This window comes from Equus asinus, chromosome 2, assembly GCF_041296235.1.
Source record: "Equus asinus isolate D_3611 breed Donkey chromosome 2, EquAss-T2T_v2, whole genome shotgun sequence".
Lineage (NCBI taxonomy): Eukaryota > Metazoa > Chordata > Mammalia > Perissodactyla > Equidae > Equus > Equus asinus.
Genome location: NC_091791.1, coordinates 117605519 through 117620973, shown reverse-complemented (window position 1 = coordinate 117620973; position 15455 = coordinate 117605519). Strand labels below are relative to the sequence as shown.

Here is a 15455-nt window from a genome sequence, read left to right as displayed (position 1 = left end):
CTTTCGCCTCCTTGGTTAAGTTTATTTGTAAGTATTTTATTCTTTTTGATGCTATTGTAAATGGGTTTATTTTTGTTTCAGATTGTTTATTTTTAGTTTATAGAAAAGTGGTTTCTGCATGTCAATTTTTGTATCCTGCAACTTTACTGAATTTATTAGTTTTAACAGTTTTTTTATGGGGTCTTTAGGGTTTTCTATGTATAAGAGCACGTCTTCTGTGAACAGAGAAGATTTTGTTTCTTCCTTTCCTATTTGTATGCTTTTATTTGTTTTTCTTGCCTGGTTGCTCTGGCATGGATTTCCAGTATTGAAAATAAGTGGTGAAGAGTGGGCATCATTGCCTTGGTTCCTGATCTTAGAGGGTAAGCTTTCAGTTTACACCATTGGTTATAATCTCAGCTGTGGATTGTTCGTATATGGCTTTTATTATGTTGAGGTAATTTCCTTCTGTGTCTGGTTTGTTGTGTTTTTATTATGAAATTGTGTTGATTTTTGTCAGATTCTTTTTCTGTATCAATTGAAATGATCATGTTATTTTTGTCCTTCACTTTGGTGTATTACATTGACTGATGTTCATATAGTAAAGCATCCTTACATTTCAGAAATAAATCCTACTTAGTGATTATGTACATTCACTTTAATATGTTGTTGAATTCTACTTGGTAGTATTTATTATGGGTTTTTGTATCAGTATTCAGCAGGGATATTGGTCTGTATTTTTCTTTTCTTGTATCTTTGTCTCATTTTGGTATCAGGGCCTCCTAAGATGAATTTGGAAGTGTCCCCTTCTCTTCACTTTTTTGGAACAGTTTGAGAAGAATTGATGTTAATTCAAGTCTTTGGTAGAATTCTTCATTGAAGCCATCTGGTCATTTATCTGGACTTAACTGGTCTTTCTGGGCTTTTCTTTTCTTGGCAATTTTTTATTACTGATTCAATCTCCTTACTAGTTGTAGGTCACTTCAGATTTCTTATTTCTTCATTATTCAGTCCTGTTAAATGTATATTTTTATAAGTATATTTATTGTTCTAGCGTAGCCAGTTGTTTGATGTATAGTTGTTGATAGTAGTCTCTTATGATCCTTTTTATTTTTGTGACATCAGTTATAATGTCTTTTTTCATTGCTGATTTTATTTTAATCTTTCCTCTTTTTTTCATAGTCTAGCTAATGATTTGGTGATTTTCTTGATGTTTTCCAAAAACCAACTCTAGTGTCGTGTTTTTTCCTTTTTCTATTCTCTATTTTATTTATTTCTGCTGTTATCTTTATTATTTCTTTCCTTCTTCTACCTTTAGGTTAGTTTCTTTTTCTAGTTCCTTGAGGTCTAAAGTTAGATTGTTGATTTGTGGTCTTTCTTTTTTTTTTTTTTTTTTTGATATGGGCATTTACTGCTATAAACTTCCCTCTTAGTACTACTTTTCTGCATCCCATACATTTTGGTATATTGTGTCTCATAGTCAGTTGTCTGAAGATATTTTCTAATTTCTTTCTGATTTCTTCTTTGACACATTGGTTGTTCAGGACTATGTTTGGTTTCTACATAGTTAGGGGGATATTCAAGTTTTCCTTTTGCTTTTGATTTCTAGCTTCATTCCATTGTGGTCAGAAAAGATACTTGGTATGATTTCAACCTTCTTTAGTTTGTTAAGATTTGTTTTGTGGTATAACATGTGATCTCTCCTGGAAAATGCCCTATGTCCAATTGAGCAAATGTGTATTCTGCTCTCATTGGATGGAGTATCATGTATGTGTCTGTTAGGTCCATTTGGTCTATAGTTGTTCAAGGACTTTGTTTCCTAATTGATTTTCTGTCTGGTTAATATATCCATTACTGAAAGTGAAATATCGAAATGTCCTACTGCTATTGTGTTATCTATTTTGCCCTTCAGTTCTGTCAATCTCTGCTTAATATGTTTGGGTGCTCTGCTGTTACGTGCATGTATATTTATAATGATAATATCTTTCTGGTGAATTGACCCATTTATTATTATGTAATGTGTCCTTTATTTCTTGTGACAATTTTGTGACATAAACATCTCTTTTTTCTGATTTATGTTTGGCCACTCTACTCTCTTTCAGTTATCATTTACATAGGATGTTTTTTTCCATTCCTTCACTTTCAGCCTACATATGTCCTTATAGCTAAAATGAGTCTTCTGTAGGCAGGATATAGTTGAGTATTTTTTTTTTGGTATCCATTCATACGTTCTATGTCTTTTGATTGGGGAGTTTTGATCCAGTTATATTTAAAGTCATTACTGATAGGGAAGAACTTAATATTGCCATTTTGGTTTTTTGTACATCTTATAGTTATTTTTTTCCCTTTCTCTGTGGTGTCTTCCTTTGTGTTTTGTTAATTTTTTGTAGTGACATACTTTGATTCCTTTCTCACTTTCTTTTGTGCATCTTCTATAGGTATTTTCTTTTTGGTTACCGTGGGGATTACATAAAGCATCTTATACTTGTAATGATCTATTTTAAACCAATAACAATTTCAGTTGCATGCAAACTCTACTCCTTTACATCTTTTTCCCCTTTTATGTTATTGATAACACAAATTGCATCTTTTTATATTTTGTATCCATTAACATATAGTTTTTTAAAATGTTTTTCTTTTAAATCAATCCCTGAATTAAAACTGATTTACTCACCACAATACCAGTATTATAAATTCTCTATTTGTCTATATACCTTTGTCAGAAAGCTTTTTATTTTCATATACTTTTGTGTTGTTGTTTACTGTCCTTTTATTTCAAGTTGAAGCATTCCTGTTTGCATTTTTTGTAAGGCAGGCGTGGTGATGAACTGTCTCAGCCTTTATTTATCCTAAGAGGTCTTTATCTCTCCTTCATTTTTGAAGGTCAGTTTTGCCAGATATAGTGTCTTTGGTTGGCAGTTATCTTTTTTTTTTCAGGACTTTGAATATATCATCTCACTCCTTTCTGGCCTGTAACCTTTCAGCTGAGAAATTCACTGATAGTGTTATGATAGTTCCCTTGTACATGACTAGTCATTTTCTGTTGTTGCTTTCGAGATTCTCTCTCCTTCACGTTTGACAGTTTGATTATAATGCGTCTTAGTATGGGCCTCTTTGGGTTCACCTTAGTTGGAGTCCTTTGAGCCTCTTAAAATTAGCCTCAGATTTGGGAAGTGTTTGGCTGTTATTTTATCAATAATGAGAATCTGCCCCATTCTCTTTTCTCCTCCTAGGATTCTCCTAATTCATCTATTGGTCAACTTGATGATGTCCCCACAAGTCCTTTAGGCTTTCTTCACTTTTCTTTATTTTGTTTTCTTTTTTCCCTCTGACTCACTAATTTCAAGTAACGGCCTTCGAGTTCATTGATTCTTTCTTTCAATAGTTTGATCAATGTGCTGTTGAGTCCCTCTCATGAATTTTTCAATTCAGTTATTCTATTTTTTACCTCTAGAATCTGTATTTTGTTCTTTTTCATGTTTGTTTGTTGTTAATTCTCATTTTGTTCATGGATCATGATTTCATCTAGTTCTCTCTGTTCTCTTGTATACAGTGAGTTTTCTTAAGGCAGTTATGTTGGATTATTTGTCCGGTATTCTTAGATCTCTGTTTCTTTAAGGTCATTTTCTAGAACATTATTTTGTTTCTTTGATTTGTCCATGATTCCCTGGTTTTTTATGTGCTTTGTTATAAAACAGTCACCTCTCCCAGTCTTTAAGGACTAACTTCATAGAGGGGAAGACCTTCACCATTCAGCCCAGCAAAAGATTCTTGGTACCTCTAAAACTGTTTATGGAGGTACGTCATTTCTGGACTTGTGCTTGTAATTTCTCAATTGAAGAGGGTTGTTATTTTTCTTTTTCAAGACCTGTAGTCTTTTGCCCTCTCTTGTGTAGTTCAGGTTCTCTCATGCTGCAACAAGCCAGGGAACTGTCTTGTGTTTTCTGTGGGCCCCAGGCATCCAATGTGTGCTGGTTCCATCAGTCCTCTGAGTCAGGCAAGACAGAAACTAGTCTTTTGGGCAGCTCTCCCAAAAAACTAGAATGTTGGATATAATTCTACTCTTCTCTTTGTTCCCAAAGGTGAGGCTGTGAGTTGGGCTTTTCATCATGATTGTGAACTGTGCCACCTAGGGGAGGGGTTGAAGCAATTGCAGTGAAACCACTTTTCTCACGTTTCTGGCTGTTTTTGGCTTTGAGCTCACCTGGGGTACTGCAACTTTCCAACTTGTTTCTGGAGGTCTCATAAAGCATTTTTGGACAATATGTAAGTCAGTGTTTCCGTGGGAAAATGAGTTCTGGGGCTTCTTTTTTCTCCATCTTGCTAATGTCACTCCTGGTTAGCTTTTTATGTTTGTTCAGATAAATTTAGTATTTCTGCAATTCAGTTGCTAGAAAGACTATGCCTGCAGGTTCATGTATCACCTATCCAAAACTAACTTTGATGTATATCAGATAATCTTTAGTATAAATTCAAAGCTCAGCCTTAAGTATTTTCTCACCCTAACACTGAGAGAACTCTAGGTGTTTCTCAACAGTATATATAAAAGCTATTAAGTATAACTCCAAGGTTTTCTCAGCTCCCTAACCCCCTAAAAAAGACAATTTTATAAGAGTGACACAGATATCTAGAATGCAAAATTATCAGCCAACCAGATCTTTATCACAGAATTTACAACATATTGCCTGGTCAGTCGACACTTGTGTATAATTAGTCAAGGGATAAATTTTCTGTCTTGATTATCTTTGAATTAGAAGAAAATATCAAAGACCATATTTCACGTTTATTGCAGAGAGTTGGTAGGTGCACTACACTAATGCCAGTATGTATTTTGTGTTCCTTTCCTTTTTGGATCTTAATTGGAGGAAGGTGGATGGATATATTTTGGTTTTTGTCTATTATAACTTCATTGTAAAATGTGCACACTTTTTTGTAAAGGTGAATACTTTTATATAAATATTGTACAATTTTACTTTGTGTTTATAATAAGCATTCTGGGCATTGAGATTATAAAGATCAATAAAACAATCCTTAGGAGTTATTGTTATGTTAAACATATTTCTAACAGTAAAAAACATCAATTTATATTTACTTTTCATGAAAACTGTATCTTATTCTATAGTTAATGGCTTGTTGGTTTTAATGAGCCACAATTATTAGGTTCACAATTGTGGATGGCAGTCTTGGAATAATCTAATAATTCACTCAGTTTTATTGTAGCAGACCCAACTGTAAACCTGAACAAAGCTGTGTTACAGATATCTTTTGTCAAATCTATTTCTGTAAGGCTTACTACTTTTATAATACTATTGTTCATTATTCCATTTTCATTAAATATAACTTTGGGAGGGGGTGAAGTATTTGCAAAGGAAACATCCTAGAATGAACAAAGAGGTACTCCACTTACTTTGAGAAACTGGTAATCAGTGGTTATTAGCTTTATATACTGATTATACAAGCTTTGGGCCCTTTCAGTTTTATCTCTGGCCTCACTTCTTCACATCTTCATTTGACTTCATTTTCAGTTAAAGTCACTCTGCTTACATTCACATATTTTTGGTGTTTGCCTTTTTATCTCCTTTTGTTCTATACTTTATCCACCATTAGATTTTATGCCGCATGTCACAGTTACTGTTTCTTTCATGTCCTGTCAGGGTTGTTTTTAATTCTGATTTTAGTCTTGTTTCCTCACTGTTCACTGACACGTCTTCACTTTCTGACAGTTGCTGTTTTTATGGATTCATCTTCATTCTTGTGTTCATTTTCCAGTGGCCTTTTAAGTTCAATTATTAAGTTCAATTTAAGATCATTTTCAACTTCCATCTCCTATATTGTTGGCAGCCATTTCAGTGAAGGTTCTAACCCCAATGATTTGCTATTGGTATAGTAACATTAAACATACTTTCCTAATATTTATCTCCTTGATGGGTAAATTAAGGTGCTGCGCATAGTTATGGGGAGCTTATAGCTCTTACTTTTATTATTATTATTATTATTATTATTATAGGGCTTTTTTGCTTGTTTTGTTTTTTGTTAAGTACTGGACTGTTCTAAAAAGTCAAGGCAGCAAATGTGATACTAGTGCCATTAATGACACTGATGTTAGTTTTCCCTTGGTGTTTTACTTTGAAAACTTCAAATCATGCAGCAGTGTTGAAAGATTTTTACAGTTGACGCCATATGCCTACTATCTAGATTCTACCGTTAATATGCACATTGTTGGGGCCGGCCTTATGGCTGAGAGTGCTCTGATTTGGCGGCCCAGGGTTTCACTGGTTCGGATCCTGGGTGCCGAGGTGGCACTGCTCATCAAGCCGTGCTGTGGTGACATTCCACATAGCACAACCTGATGACCTACAACTAGAATATACAACTACATACTAGGGGTTTGGGGAGGAAGAGGAGGAGGAGAAGAAGAAGAAGAAGAAAGATTGGCAACAGTTGTTAGCTCAGGTGCCAATCTTAAAAATAAAAAAATTTACGTTGTTTTATCATGAGTCCGTGGTTTTTTTTTTTTTTAATGCATTTTAAAGTTTAGTTGCTGACATCACTACATTTACCCCTAAGGTGAGACCATTTCAAAAACATTTCTGTCAAGTTTTCTGGAATAACTCTGACCCTCTACCTATGATTTATTCCATAGAACATTTATTGGTAGGACTGTCTCACTAATTCAGTCATAGAAATAAAATCAGTAAATGAAAGTACTGTCTGTTTTATTTTAATTTTATTTTTATTTTTTATTGCTGTAATTGGTTTATAACATTATATAAATTTCAGGTGTACATTGTTATATTTTGATTTCTGTGTAGACTACATCATGTTCACCACCCAAAGACTAATTATAGTCTATCACCACACACATGTGCCCCTCACTCTCTTTTCCCTTCCCCTCTGGTAACCACCACTCTAATCTCTCTTTCTTTGTGTTTGGTTGTCATTCTTTTTATCTTCTACTTATAAGTGAGATGATACAGTATTTGACTTTCTCCCTCTGACTTATTTCACTTAGCATAGTACCCTCAGGGTCCATCCATGTTGTCACAAATGGCCAGATTTCATTTCTTATGGCTGAGTAGTATTCCATTATGTATAGATACCATTTCTTTTTTATCCATTCGTCCCTTGATGGGCACCTAGGTTGCTTCCAAGTCTTGGTTGTTGTGAATAATGCTGCGATGGACATAGGGGTGTGTGTATCTTCATGCATTTGTGTTGTCATGTTCTTTGGATAAATACCCAGCAGTGGAATCACTGGATCATATGGTAGATATATTCTTAATTTTTTGAGGAATCTCCGTAGTGGCTGCACTGGTTTGCACTCCCACCAGCAGTATATGAGGGTCCCCTTCTCTCCACATCCTGTCCAACACTTGTTTCCCGTCTTGTTAATTATAGCCATTCTGATGGGAGTGAGGTGATATCTCCTTGTAGTTGTGCTTCGCGTTTCCCTGATAGATAATGACATTGAACATCTTTTCATGTGCTTGTTGGCTATCTGTATATCTTCTTTGGAGAAATGTCTGTTCATATCTTTTGACTATTTTTAATTGGGTTGTTAGTTTTTTTGTTGCTGAGATGTATGAGTTCTTTGTATATTTTGGATATTAACCCCTTATCAGATAGATGGTTTGCAAATATCTTCTCCCAATTGTTAGGTTGTCTTTGTTTTGTTGATGGTTTCCTTTGCTGTGCAGAGTTTTTTAGTTTGATGTAGTCCCATTTGTCTATTTTCTCTATTGTTTCCCTTGCCTGGTCAGACATGGTCCTTGAAAATATGCTTCTAACTCCGTTGACGAAGAACGTACTGCCTATGTTTTCTTCTAGAAGTTTAATGGTTCCAAGTCTTACATTCAAGTCTTTAATCCATTTTAAGTTAATTTTTGTGTATGGTTTGAGATAATGGTTTACTTTCATTCTTTTGCATGTGACTGTCCAGTTTTCCCAACACCATTTATTGAAGAGACTTTCCTTTCTCCATTGTATGTTCTTGGGTCCCTTGTCGAAAATTAACTGTCCATAGATGTGTGGGTTTATTTCTGGGCTCTCGATTCTCTTCCATTGATCTGTGTGTCTCTTTCTGTGCCAGTACCATGCTGTTTTGTTTACTATAGCTTTGTAGTATATTTTGAAATCAGGGAGTATGATACCTCCAGCTTTGTTCTTTCTTTTTTTTTTTTTGAGGAAGATTAGCACTGAGCTAACATCTGCCTCCAGTCCTCCTCTGTTTGCTGAGGAAGAAAGACTGGCCCTGAGCTAACAACCATGTCTGTGTTCCTCTACTTTATATGTGGGACGCCTGCCACAGCATGGCTTGACAAGCAGTGCCATGTCCGCACCCAGGATCCGAACTAGGGAACCCCAGGCCGCCGAAGCAGAGCATGCAAACTTAACTGCTGTGCCACCAGGCCGGCCCCGCCAGCTTTGTTCTTTTTTTCTCAGGATTTCTTTGGCTATCTGGAGTCTTTTGTTGTTCCATATAAATTTTAGGATTCTTTGTTCTGTTTATGTGAAAAATGTTGTTAGAACTTTGATAGGGATTGCATTGAATCTGTAGATTGCTTTAGGAAGTATGGCCTATGTTAATTCTTCCAAATCAAGAACTCAGAATATCTGTCCGTTTCTTTGTGTCTTCTTCAGTTTCTTTCAACAATATTTTATAGTTTTCAGTGTACAGGGTCTTTTTACCTCTGTGATTTTTCTTATTCCTAGGTAATTTATTGTTTTTGTTGCAATAGCAAATGAGATTGTATACTTAATTTCTCGTTCTTCTACTTTGTTGTTAGTGTATAGAAACTCAACTGATTTTTGTATGTTGATTTTGTATCCTGCAACTTTAGTATTGTCTGTTTTAAATGTGTAAATATTTTCAGGCATCTACTTTAACTTTGAGAGCTCTCTCACTAGAAGGTCTCACTTGACCTTGATTACTGACTTGATAAGAAAAGCATACTTTTATAGAACATCGATATATGTTACAAATTACTTTGTTTTTTGAATAGTAAGAAAAGTCAGTGAGATGTGAGGAAATTGTAGAAAGTAAGCCATAGCTCCTTTTCTGGTAGTTTTGATTTTGAATGGCAGATAAGATGTCACTATAGGGACCCAGTTCAAGCTAAGATCTGTCTTCATTTCTTTCCTTTTTAATCTTCTTTTCATCTTCTCTCCTCTTCCTCCCTTCTCTCCCCCTCACTCCTTTTCTTCTTTCATTTAATCATGCTTGGGGACAAGTATACATTTTACTGCGTTGATTTGCTGAGGGGAAAGAAAGAGTGAGGAGTCCATGCAATTAGATGGAAATGCCACTGGAGAGCAGAGAGCACAGATTTTAAATTAAGAGTTGGGAAATTTTTCTGTAAAGGGTCAGATATTTATTTTAGGCTTTGGAGGCCATACAGTCTGTGTTAAAACTGCTCAACTCTGCTGTTGTAGTGCTAAAACAGCCATAGCCAATATATAAATGAATGAGCTTGGCTGTGTTTTAATAAAGACAACTTTATGGACACTGAAATTTGAATTTTCTATAATTTTTAAATGTCGTAAGATATTATTTTTCTGACTTTTTCAATGATTTAAAATTGTAAAAATCATTCTTAGCTTGTGAGCTATAAAAAATGGGTGGTAGGGAAGATCTGGCAACTCCTACTGTATAGGGATTAGCCTTGTACAAGTTACAAATGTCATTATTAGTAAGTACCTTCTGAACTTGGAGGCCCTTTATCTACTAAGTTAGAGGGGATCCAGAATTGTACACAGATAATTCAAGGTGTCATTGGAGTGAGGAAAGAAGAAAAATGCTTAATATTATTGATTCCATTAAGGTTCTGGCATGGTCTTCTTTCAGTCCTATCTCATCAGTATAGCTCCTATTTCTAAGTGTTGGGATAGAGAAGCATATCAGATAGAGGGGCCTACTCTCCCCTTAGAGATAGTAAATCTCTCCTTAGTGATATTAAAAGTCCAAGTTTTAGAGTCAGGCCTGGGTTGAAATCTCTTATTAGATATATGATTTATTATGTAACTGCACTGAGCATCTGTAGAATGAGAGTTATTAAACTAATTCACAGACTTGTGAGGATGGCAAGAACGATTTTAACAGTAATAATAGCAGCTAGCACTTACATGGTGCTTACTATGTGCCAGACAGTGTTCTAAGGACTTTATATATATTAACTCAGTTAATTCTCTCACAGCCATGATAAGTCTCATGTATATCATCACTTTAAAGAGGAAGAAACTGAGACACAGCAAGGTTAACTAATTCTGGCTCTGCCACATAGTTAATAAGTGGGAGAGCCAGGATGTGAATTTGGGCAATCTGACCTCAGAGTGTGAGCTCTTAACTGCTAGGTTTTACTGCCTTCTAAAGTGGGAACATCTGTAAAGTGCCTAGCACTTGGGTCGTCAACAATTACACATATGTTAACTCTACAGAACATAGTGGTACCTGTTCCTCAAGAAACGTAGTGTACTTGAGTGATAACAAGATATCATGCATAAGTATGAGATTCAAATTATGATTTTTCAGAAGGTTTTTAATTTATTTCAATTACACATTATTTATGGGATTTTTTTCCATAAAAGTTTTTGCTACTACTATTGTTAAGAATTATTTTGAAATGAATTACCTTCTGTAAGACAATATAGTGGAAACTACTTAGACTCTGGAGCCAGAAGACCCCGTGCTCCTGTTCTTGTCCTGGTTTTACACTTTCCTTTGTGTGATCTTAGGTGTGTGATTTGACTCTTTCAATTCTGTCTCCTCTTTTGGCTGTGGACTAAAGATAATCCTCAAAGTCATGGGATTCAAATGAGATAATCTATGTCAAAGTGCCTAGCAGTGTGTCTACTATGTTGTCAGACTTTCAACAAAAGCTGGTTCCTTACTCACTTTCCTATTACATACAATAACCTGAAATTTAGAACTGAAAGGAATCTTAAAGGTGGGAAAAACTGAGGCCTGGAGAATTACTTGTTCAGGATCATACAGCTACTTAGAGGCAGAAGGAGCTGTCACTTAATGCAGGTCTTCTGATTTCTCAGTCTTGTCCTGTTTTTACTGTTCACTCTCCTTTATGCATTACATACAGAAGCATTATGTATATGACTGAGAGTTTTTGGGTTTTTTTAGGACAAAACCTGACATTCTTATTAAGGAAAATACCTAGAATGTTTTGGTATTTTGTAATTAATCTTCAAAAAGTCATAGGGACAGTTAGTAAACCTTAAGGCCATTCAAATTATGTATGTGAAATTTTAAAACTGCTAACGTTTTCCTCATTCATATTTATTAGTTTTTAATATACAAGTAACATGTTTATTATATAAAATAAATTAGAAGCTAAAAGAAGAATTTTAAAAACCCATTCAGTCACATCATTCAGAGAAAATGACTATTAATACTTTGAAGTAAAAATAGCTTCATCCTACATTTACTACTTTGTAACTGACTGTTGTCAATTAGTGATGTATGAGGGAGACTGTTTTTGCCAAATTCAGATCTTGGTAATTTTTATTTATTCCATTGTGTGAATAATGGTTATTGGATCATTTAAGTAATCCCCTATTGTTGGGCATGTTGATTTTTTCCAGATTTCATGGAAACACCACATTTTTGCAAAATTGTCCAATTATTTCCCACAAGTGGGATCTCTGATGTGTGGTTTATTCCCTGATTCATTTTTAGGACTTCTGATACACGTTCATAATTTTCCTCCAAAAAAGAAATACATACCTGTTTACATTTTCACTAGAGAAAGCTACTGCAATTTTAGAGAGGATGGTATCAATCTCCCATTCTTTACTGAAAAGTAGCAACATATTGTATAAATCTTCTAGATTCTATATTTCTCTTTCTTTACATGTTATCACTTTAATATTTTGCATAGTGATATATCTGGAATAATAATATTTAATTTTCCAAAGTGAGGTTGTTTATAGGTACATACGATAAAACATCTCTAAAAGTCTTGTTCATGCAATTTTTAAATGTGTTTTGTGGTTTTTTTCTTTTATCTCTATTTGCATGCAATGAGTGGTACATTTGCATGCAACATTTGAAAAACAGAAGCACTAGAATGAATTGAATGTGTTTGAATTATTACTCTTTGTTACTTGATAGTTTAGAGACAAAATTCTACTTTTGAGATAAAATTGAACTTAATAGTATGTCCCTTTTCTACTACTTATTTGCCTTCTTGTTAGTTGTTGAGTTTCTTGTCATTAACAAGATGTAAACTCTAATACCATTTGCTCTTTAGTCCTTCATGTTAGTGAGATAATTGTAGGAACATTTTGAGAATTAAATTAGGTAATTTTTTAATATAGTTTTGATTATTTGTAGTTTTCATTCCAGTGCAGGTAAATTTGAGACCTAAAGGAGTAGCTATGAATTAGATTTCTTTGGATCCAGTAGACTACTCTACTTACCTTGTGATAATCTCATATCAGATAGTGAAAGCCTAGATTTTAGAGTTAAATAAACCATGGAGATAGTGTAGTTTAGCTTCTTGCATGATGAAATCATCGCTTCCTCAGTATTCTTGATAGTTCTGCTGGAAGAAACATAATGGAACATTAATCTACGTACTTTAAGTTCACAAAGTAAGAGGAGTGTAAGGTTTTGCCCTAAGGAAACTTAAAATATTCCATGTTTCTATGGTATGGGGTTAATGAGGAACTTTAATGACATGTTTTGGGTTCAAGATTGTGTGCTTTGAGCCACTTTCTTGCAGTATAACACAAGCTTTGGATATTTCATTTATACAGTTATTTTTAAATCCCCCATATGATAGCTAATTGGAAAGAAACCTTTTTTGTTCCAGATAGAAGTTCTGGATTAACTATAAATCAAGCGTTTATAAACTGTTGAAACAAAATGGTGATTATATAAAGGAAAGCTGGATTGATACTTTAAATAGATTCTCATTTTCTTTTTAAATTTTTTTTAATTTTGATTAGGAAGGTTACTCATAAGCTAACATCTGTTGCCAATCTGTCTCTTTTTTTGCTTGAGGAAGATTGTCCCTAAGCTAACATCTGTGCCGGTCTTCCTCTATGTTGTCTGTGGGACACCGCCACAGCATGACTTGATGAGCAGTGAGTAGGTCTGCACCTGGGATCCAAACCCAAGAACCCTGGGCCACGGAAATGGAGTATGAGAACTTAACCACTACGTCACCAGGCCAGCCCCAGATTCTCATTTTCTTAATGTTAATTTTTAAAGTGATAAAATACTAAAACTCTTAGCCATATACCTTGTGATTTCTCAGCTGTTGTGCTAAGCAATTTAAGCACATATACCATTAAACAGGCTTTTTTCCCCTTTTTTTAAAACAAAGGAAATTATGTTGTATTAAAACAATGATTCTGATAAGCAGTATTCTTTATCATAGTATCTTAGGAAATATTTATCAGATATTTCAGTAGTTAAAAGTTTTATGTAAATAGTGGATCTCCATTTTCTATACCTCATCTTAATATGCAAGTTTATTCAGTGCTTGACTAACTTTTGCCTTGCTGATGATCTGTTGAGCTTTGTACCTGAGAGCTGTACTAATCACTGTGCTTATTGTTTGAATGTTTGATACAGGAAGCGAGCAGCTGCAAAGCATCTAATAGAACGCTACTACCACCAGTTAACTGAGGGCTGTGGAAATGAGGCCTGCACGAATGAGTTTTGTGCTTCCTGTCCAAGTTTTCTTCGTATGGATAACAATGCAGCGGCTATTAAAGCCCTCGAGCTTTATAAGATTAATGCAAAACTCTGTGATCCTCATCCCTCCAAGAAAGGAGCAAGCTCAGCTTACCTTGAAAACTCGAAAGGCGCTCCTAACAACTCCTGCTCTGACATAAAAATGAACAAGAAGGAAGGACACGGAGCAAGAGATGATTTTAAAGGTAAGATGTTCTATTCTTAATTGAGAATTTTTGACTGAAAACCAGATTGGAGATTTAAATAATGTGTGAGGGTTTTTTGTTTGTTTGTATTGTCTAATTGCTTGATATCTGGACATGATAGTATAGTGGAACTGTTTTCTTTTTATTGTGGTAAATGACAGAACTAATAATTGAGTTTTACTGTTCTAATAGTCTCTAATTAGAAGCAGATTATACCCAAAAGTTCTTTTGTTAATGGATTGATTGGAACTTTTAAACATTTTCCACCAGGGAAAATGTGTTGTAGTGGTTAATCTCCTAAACTAGGCTTCAGAGTTTATTTAAATTATAGAATAGCTGGATTAAATATCTGGCAACCCAGGCTGGGGTTGTGGAACCCCAGCACTGTGCGGTGAAAGAAGCAGAAAGAGGGAGCATTGGTCTTTTCCTATTTCTGAAGGCAAGGCAAAATTTTGTAATAGTTACCTGAAAAATAATTTAATTTTTCCTTCTAATATGTCTTTTCCATATCCTGCTCATCTTCTCCCAGGCATTTGGCATACTCGTGCTGCCAAGAATCACCACCTACCAATGGCAGTCTTCTCCCAAGCCTTAGTTTTCTAAATGATCCTGTATCTCAAAACTGTTAAAACTTTTTTTAAATGCTCAACTCCAAGCTTTCTTTCCCTCATTGAAGGTAATCAGTATCAGTAACGAGGTAATCGAATTTGTGAATGACTGGCATGGCTCAGTCCTCCTAGAGGTAATTATGTTAAAAGAGGAAGCTTTTTGTTTAGGACATGTATAAGTTAGAGAATACTTCAAAGTTTTCATTAACACTATTTGAATCAAGTTTAAATTAGTGAAATTGAATCGTGGTATAACTTCTACTCTATTTCCACAATAAAGTTCTTTACATAACTTTATACAACTTTATTGCTTCAAAATATATAGTTCTGTTACATGAATAGGCTCACACAATGTGGATAAGTAGGTGAATGTTGTCTATATGTATAATGCAGAAGCTGCACTAACTTCATTATATACATTTCCCCAGCAAGTGTACACCATAGAGCAACAGTTATTAAATGTAGAACGTGCTGGCAGTTGAATGCAGCCATCCATCCATTATAGTCCAGAAGAGGTGTACCCATCCTCTTTTTGGCTATGTGCTTTGTCTTAGAGGTGCTTATTGAGTGGTTATTGCCAGTTCTTGTGTACTGTTTTTGCTCAAGTTTATGTAATTTTGCAGTTCCTTATACTTTTTCAATATGTTAGTAGCCCCCACTTTCCCTCTTTTTTTCCTGCAACATTGTGTGTTTACTGTAGTGTTTTTGTACTAAAAATTATAAATGTAGGGCCAGCCTAGTGGTGCAGCGGTTAAGTTCGTACATTCTGTTTCGGCAGCCCAGGGTTCACAGGTTTGGATCCTGGGTGTGGACCTACACCCTGCTTGTCAAGCCATGCTGTGGCAGGCATCCCACATATAAAGTAGAGGAAGATGGGCACGGTTGTTAGCTCAGGGCCCGTCTTCCTCAGCAAAAAGAGGAGGATTGGCAGTAGATGTTAGCTCAGGGCTAATCTTTCTCAAAAAAAAA

At 35.0% G+C, this 15455-nt stretch overlaps 1 protein-coding gene across 10 annotated transcripts in view; it reads left to right on the top strand.

Moving 5' to 3' along the window:
* UBE3A (ubiquitin protein ligase E3A) overlaps positions 1-15455 on the top strand; it is a 95342-nt gene that overhangs the window by 41809 nt on the left and 38078 nt on the right. For 6 of the 10 annotated variants that reach the window (XM_014844401.3, XM_044763317.2, XM_014844403.3 and 3 more), the window contains one exon: positions 13571-13878. In XM_014844401.3, coding sequence (XP_014699887.1) covers positions 13571-13878 — 308 coding nt within the window. The remainder of the gene's footprint in view (positions 1-13570; positions 13879-15455) is intronic. The other 4 variants (XM_070496934.1, XM_070496940.1, XM_070496959.1 and 1 more) reach the window with 1 other exon arrangement.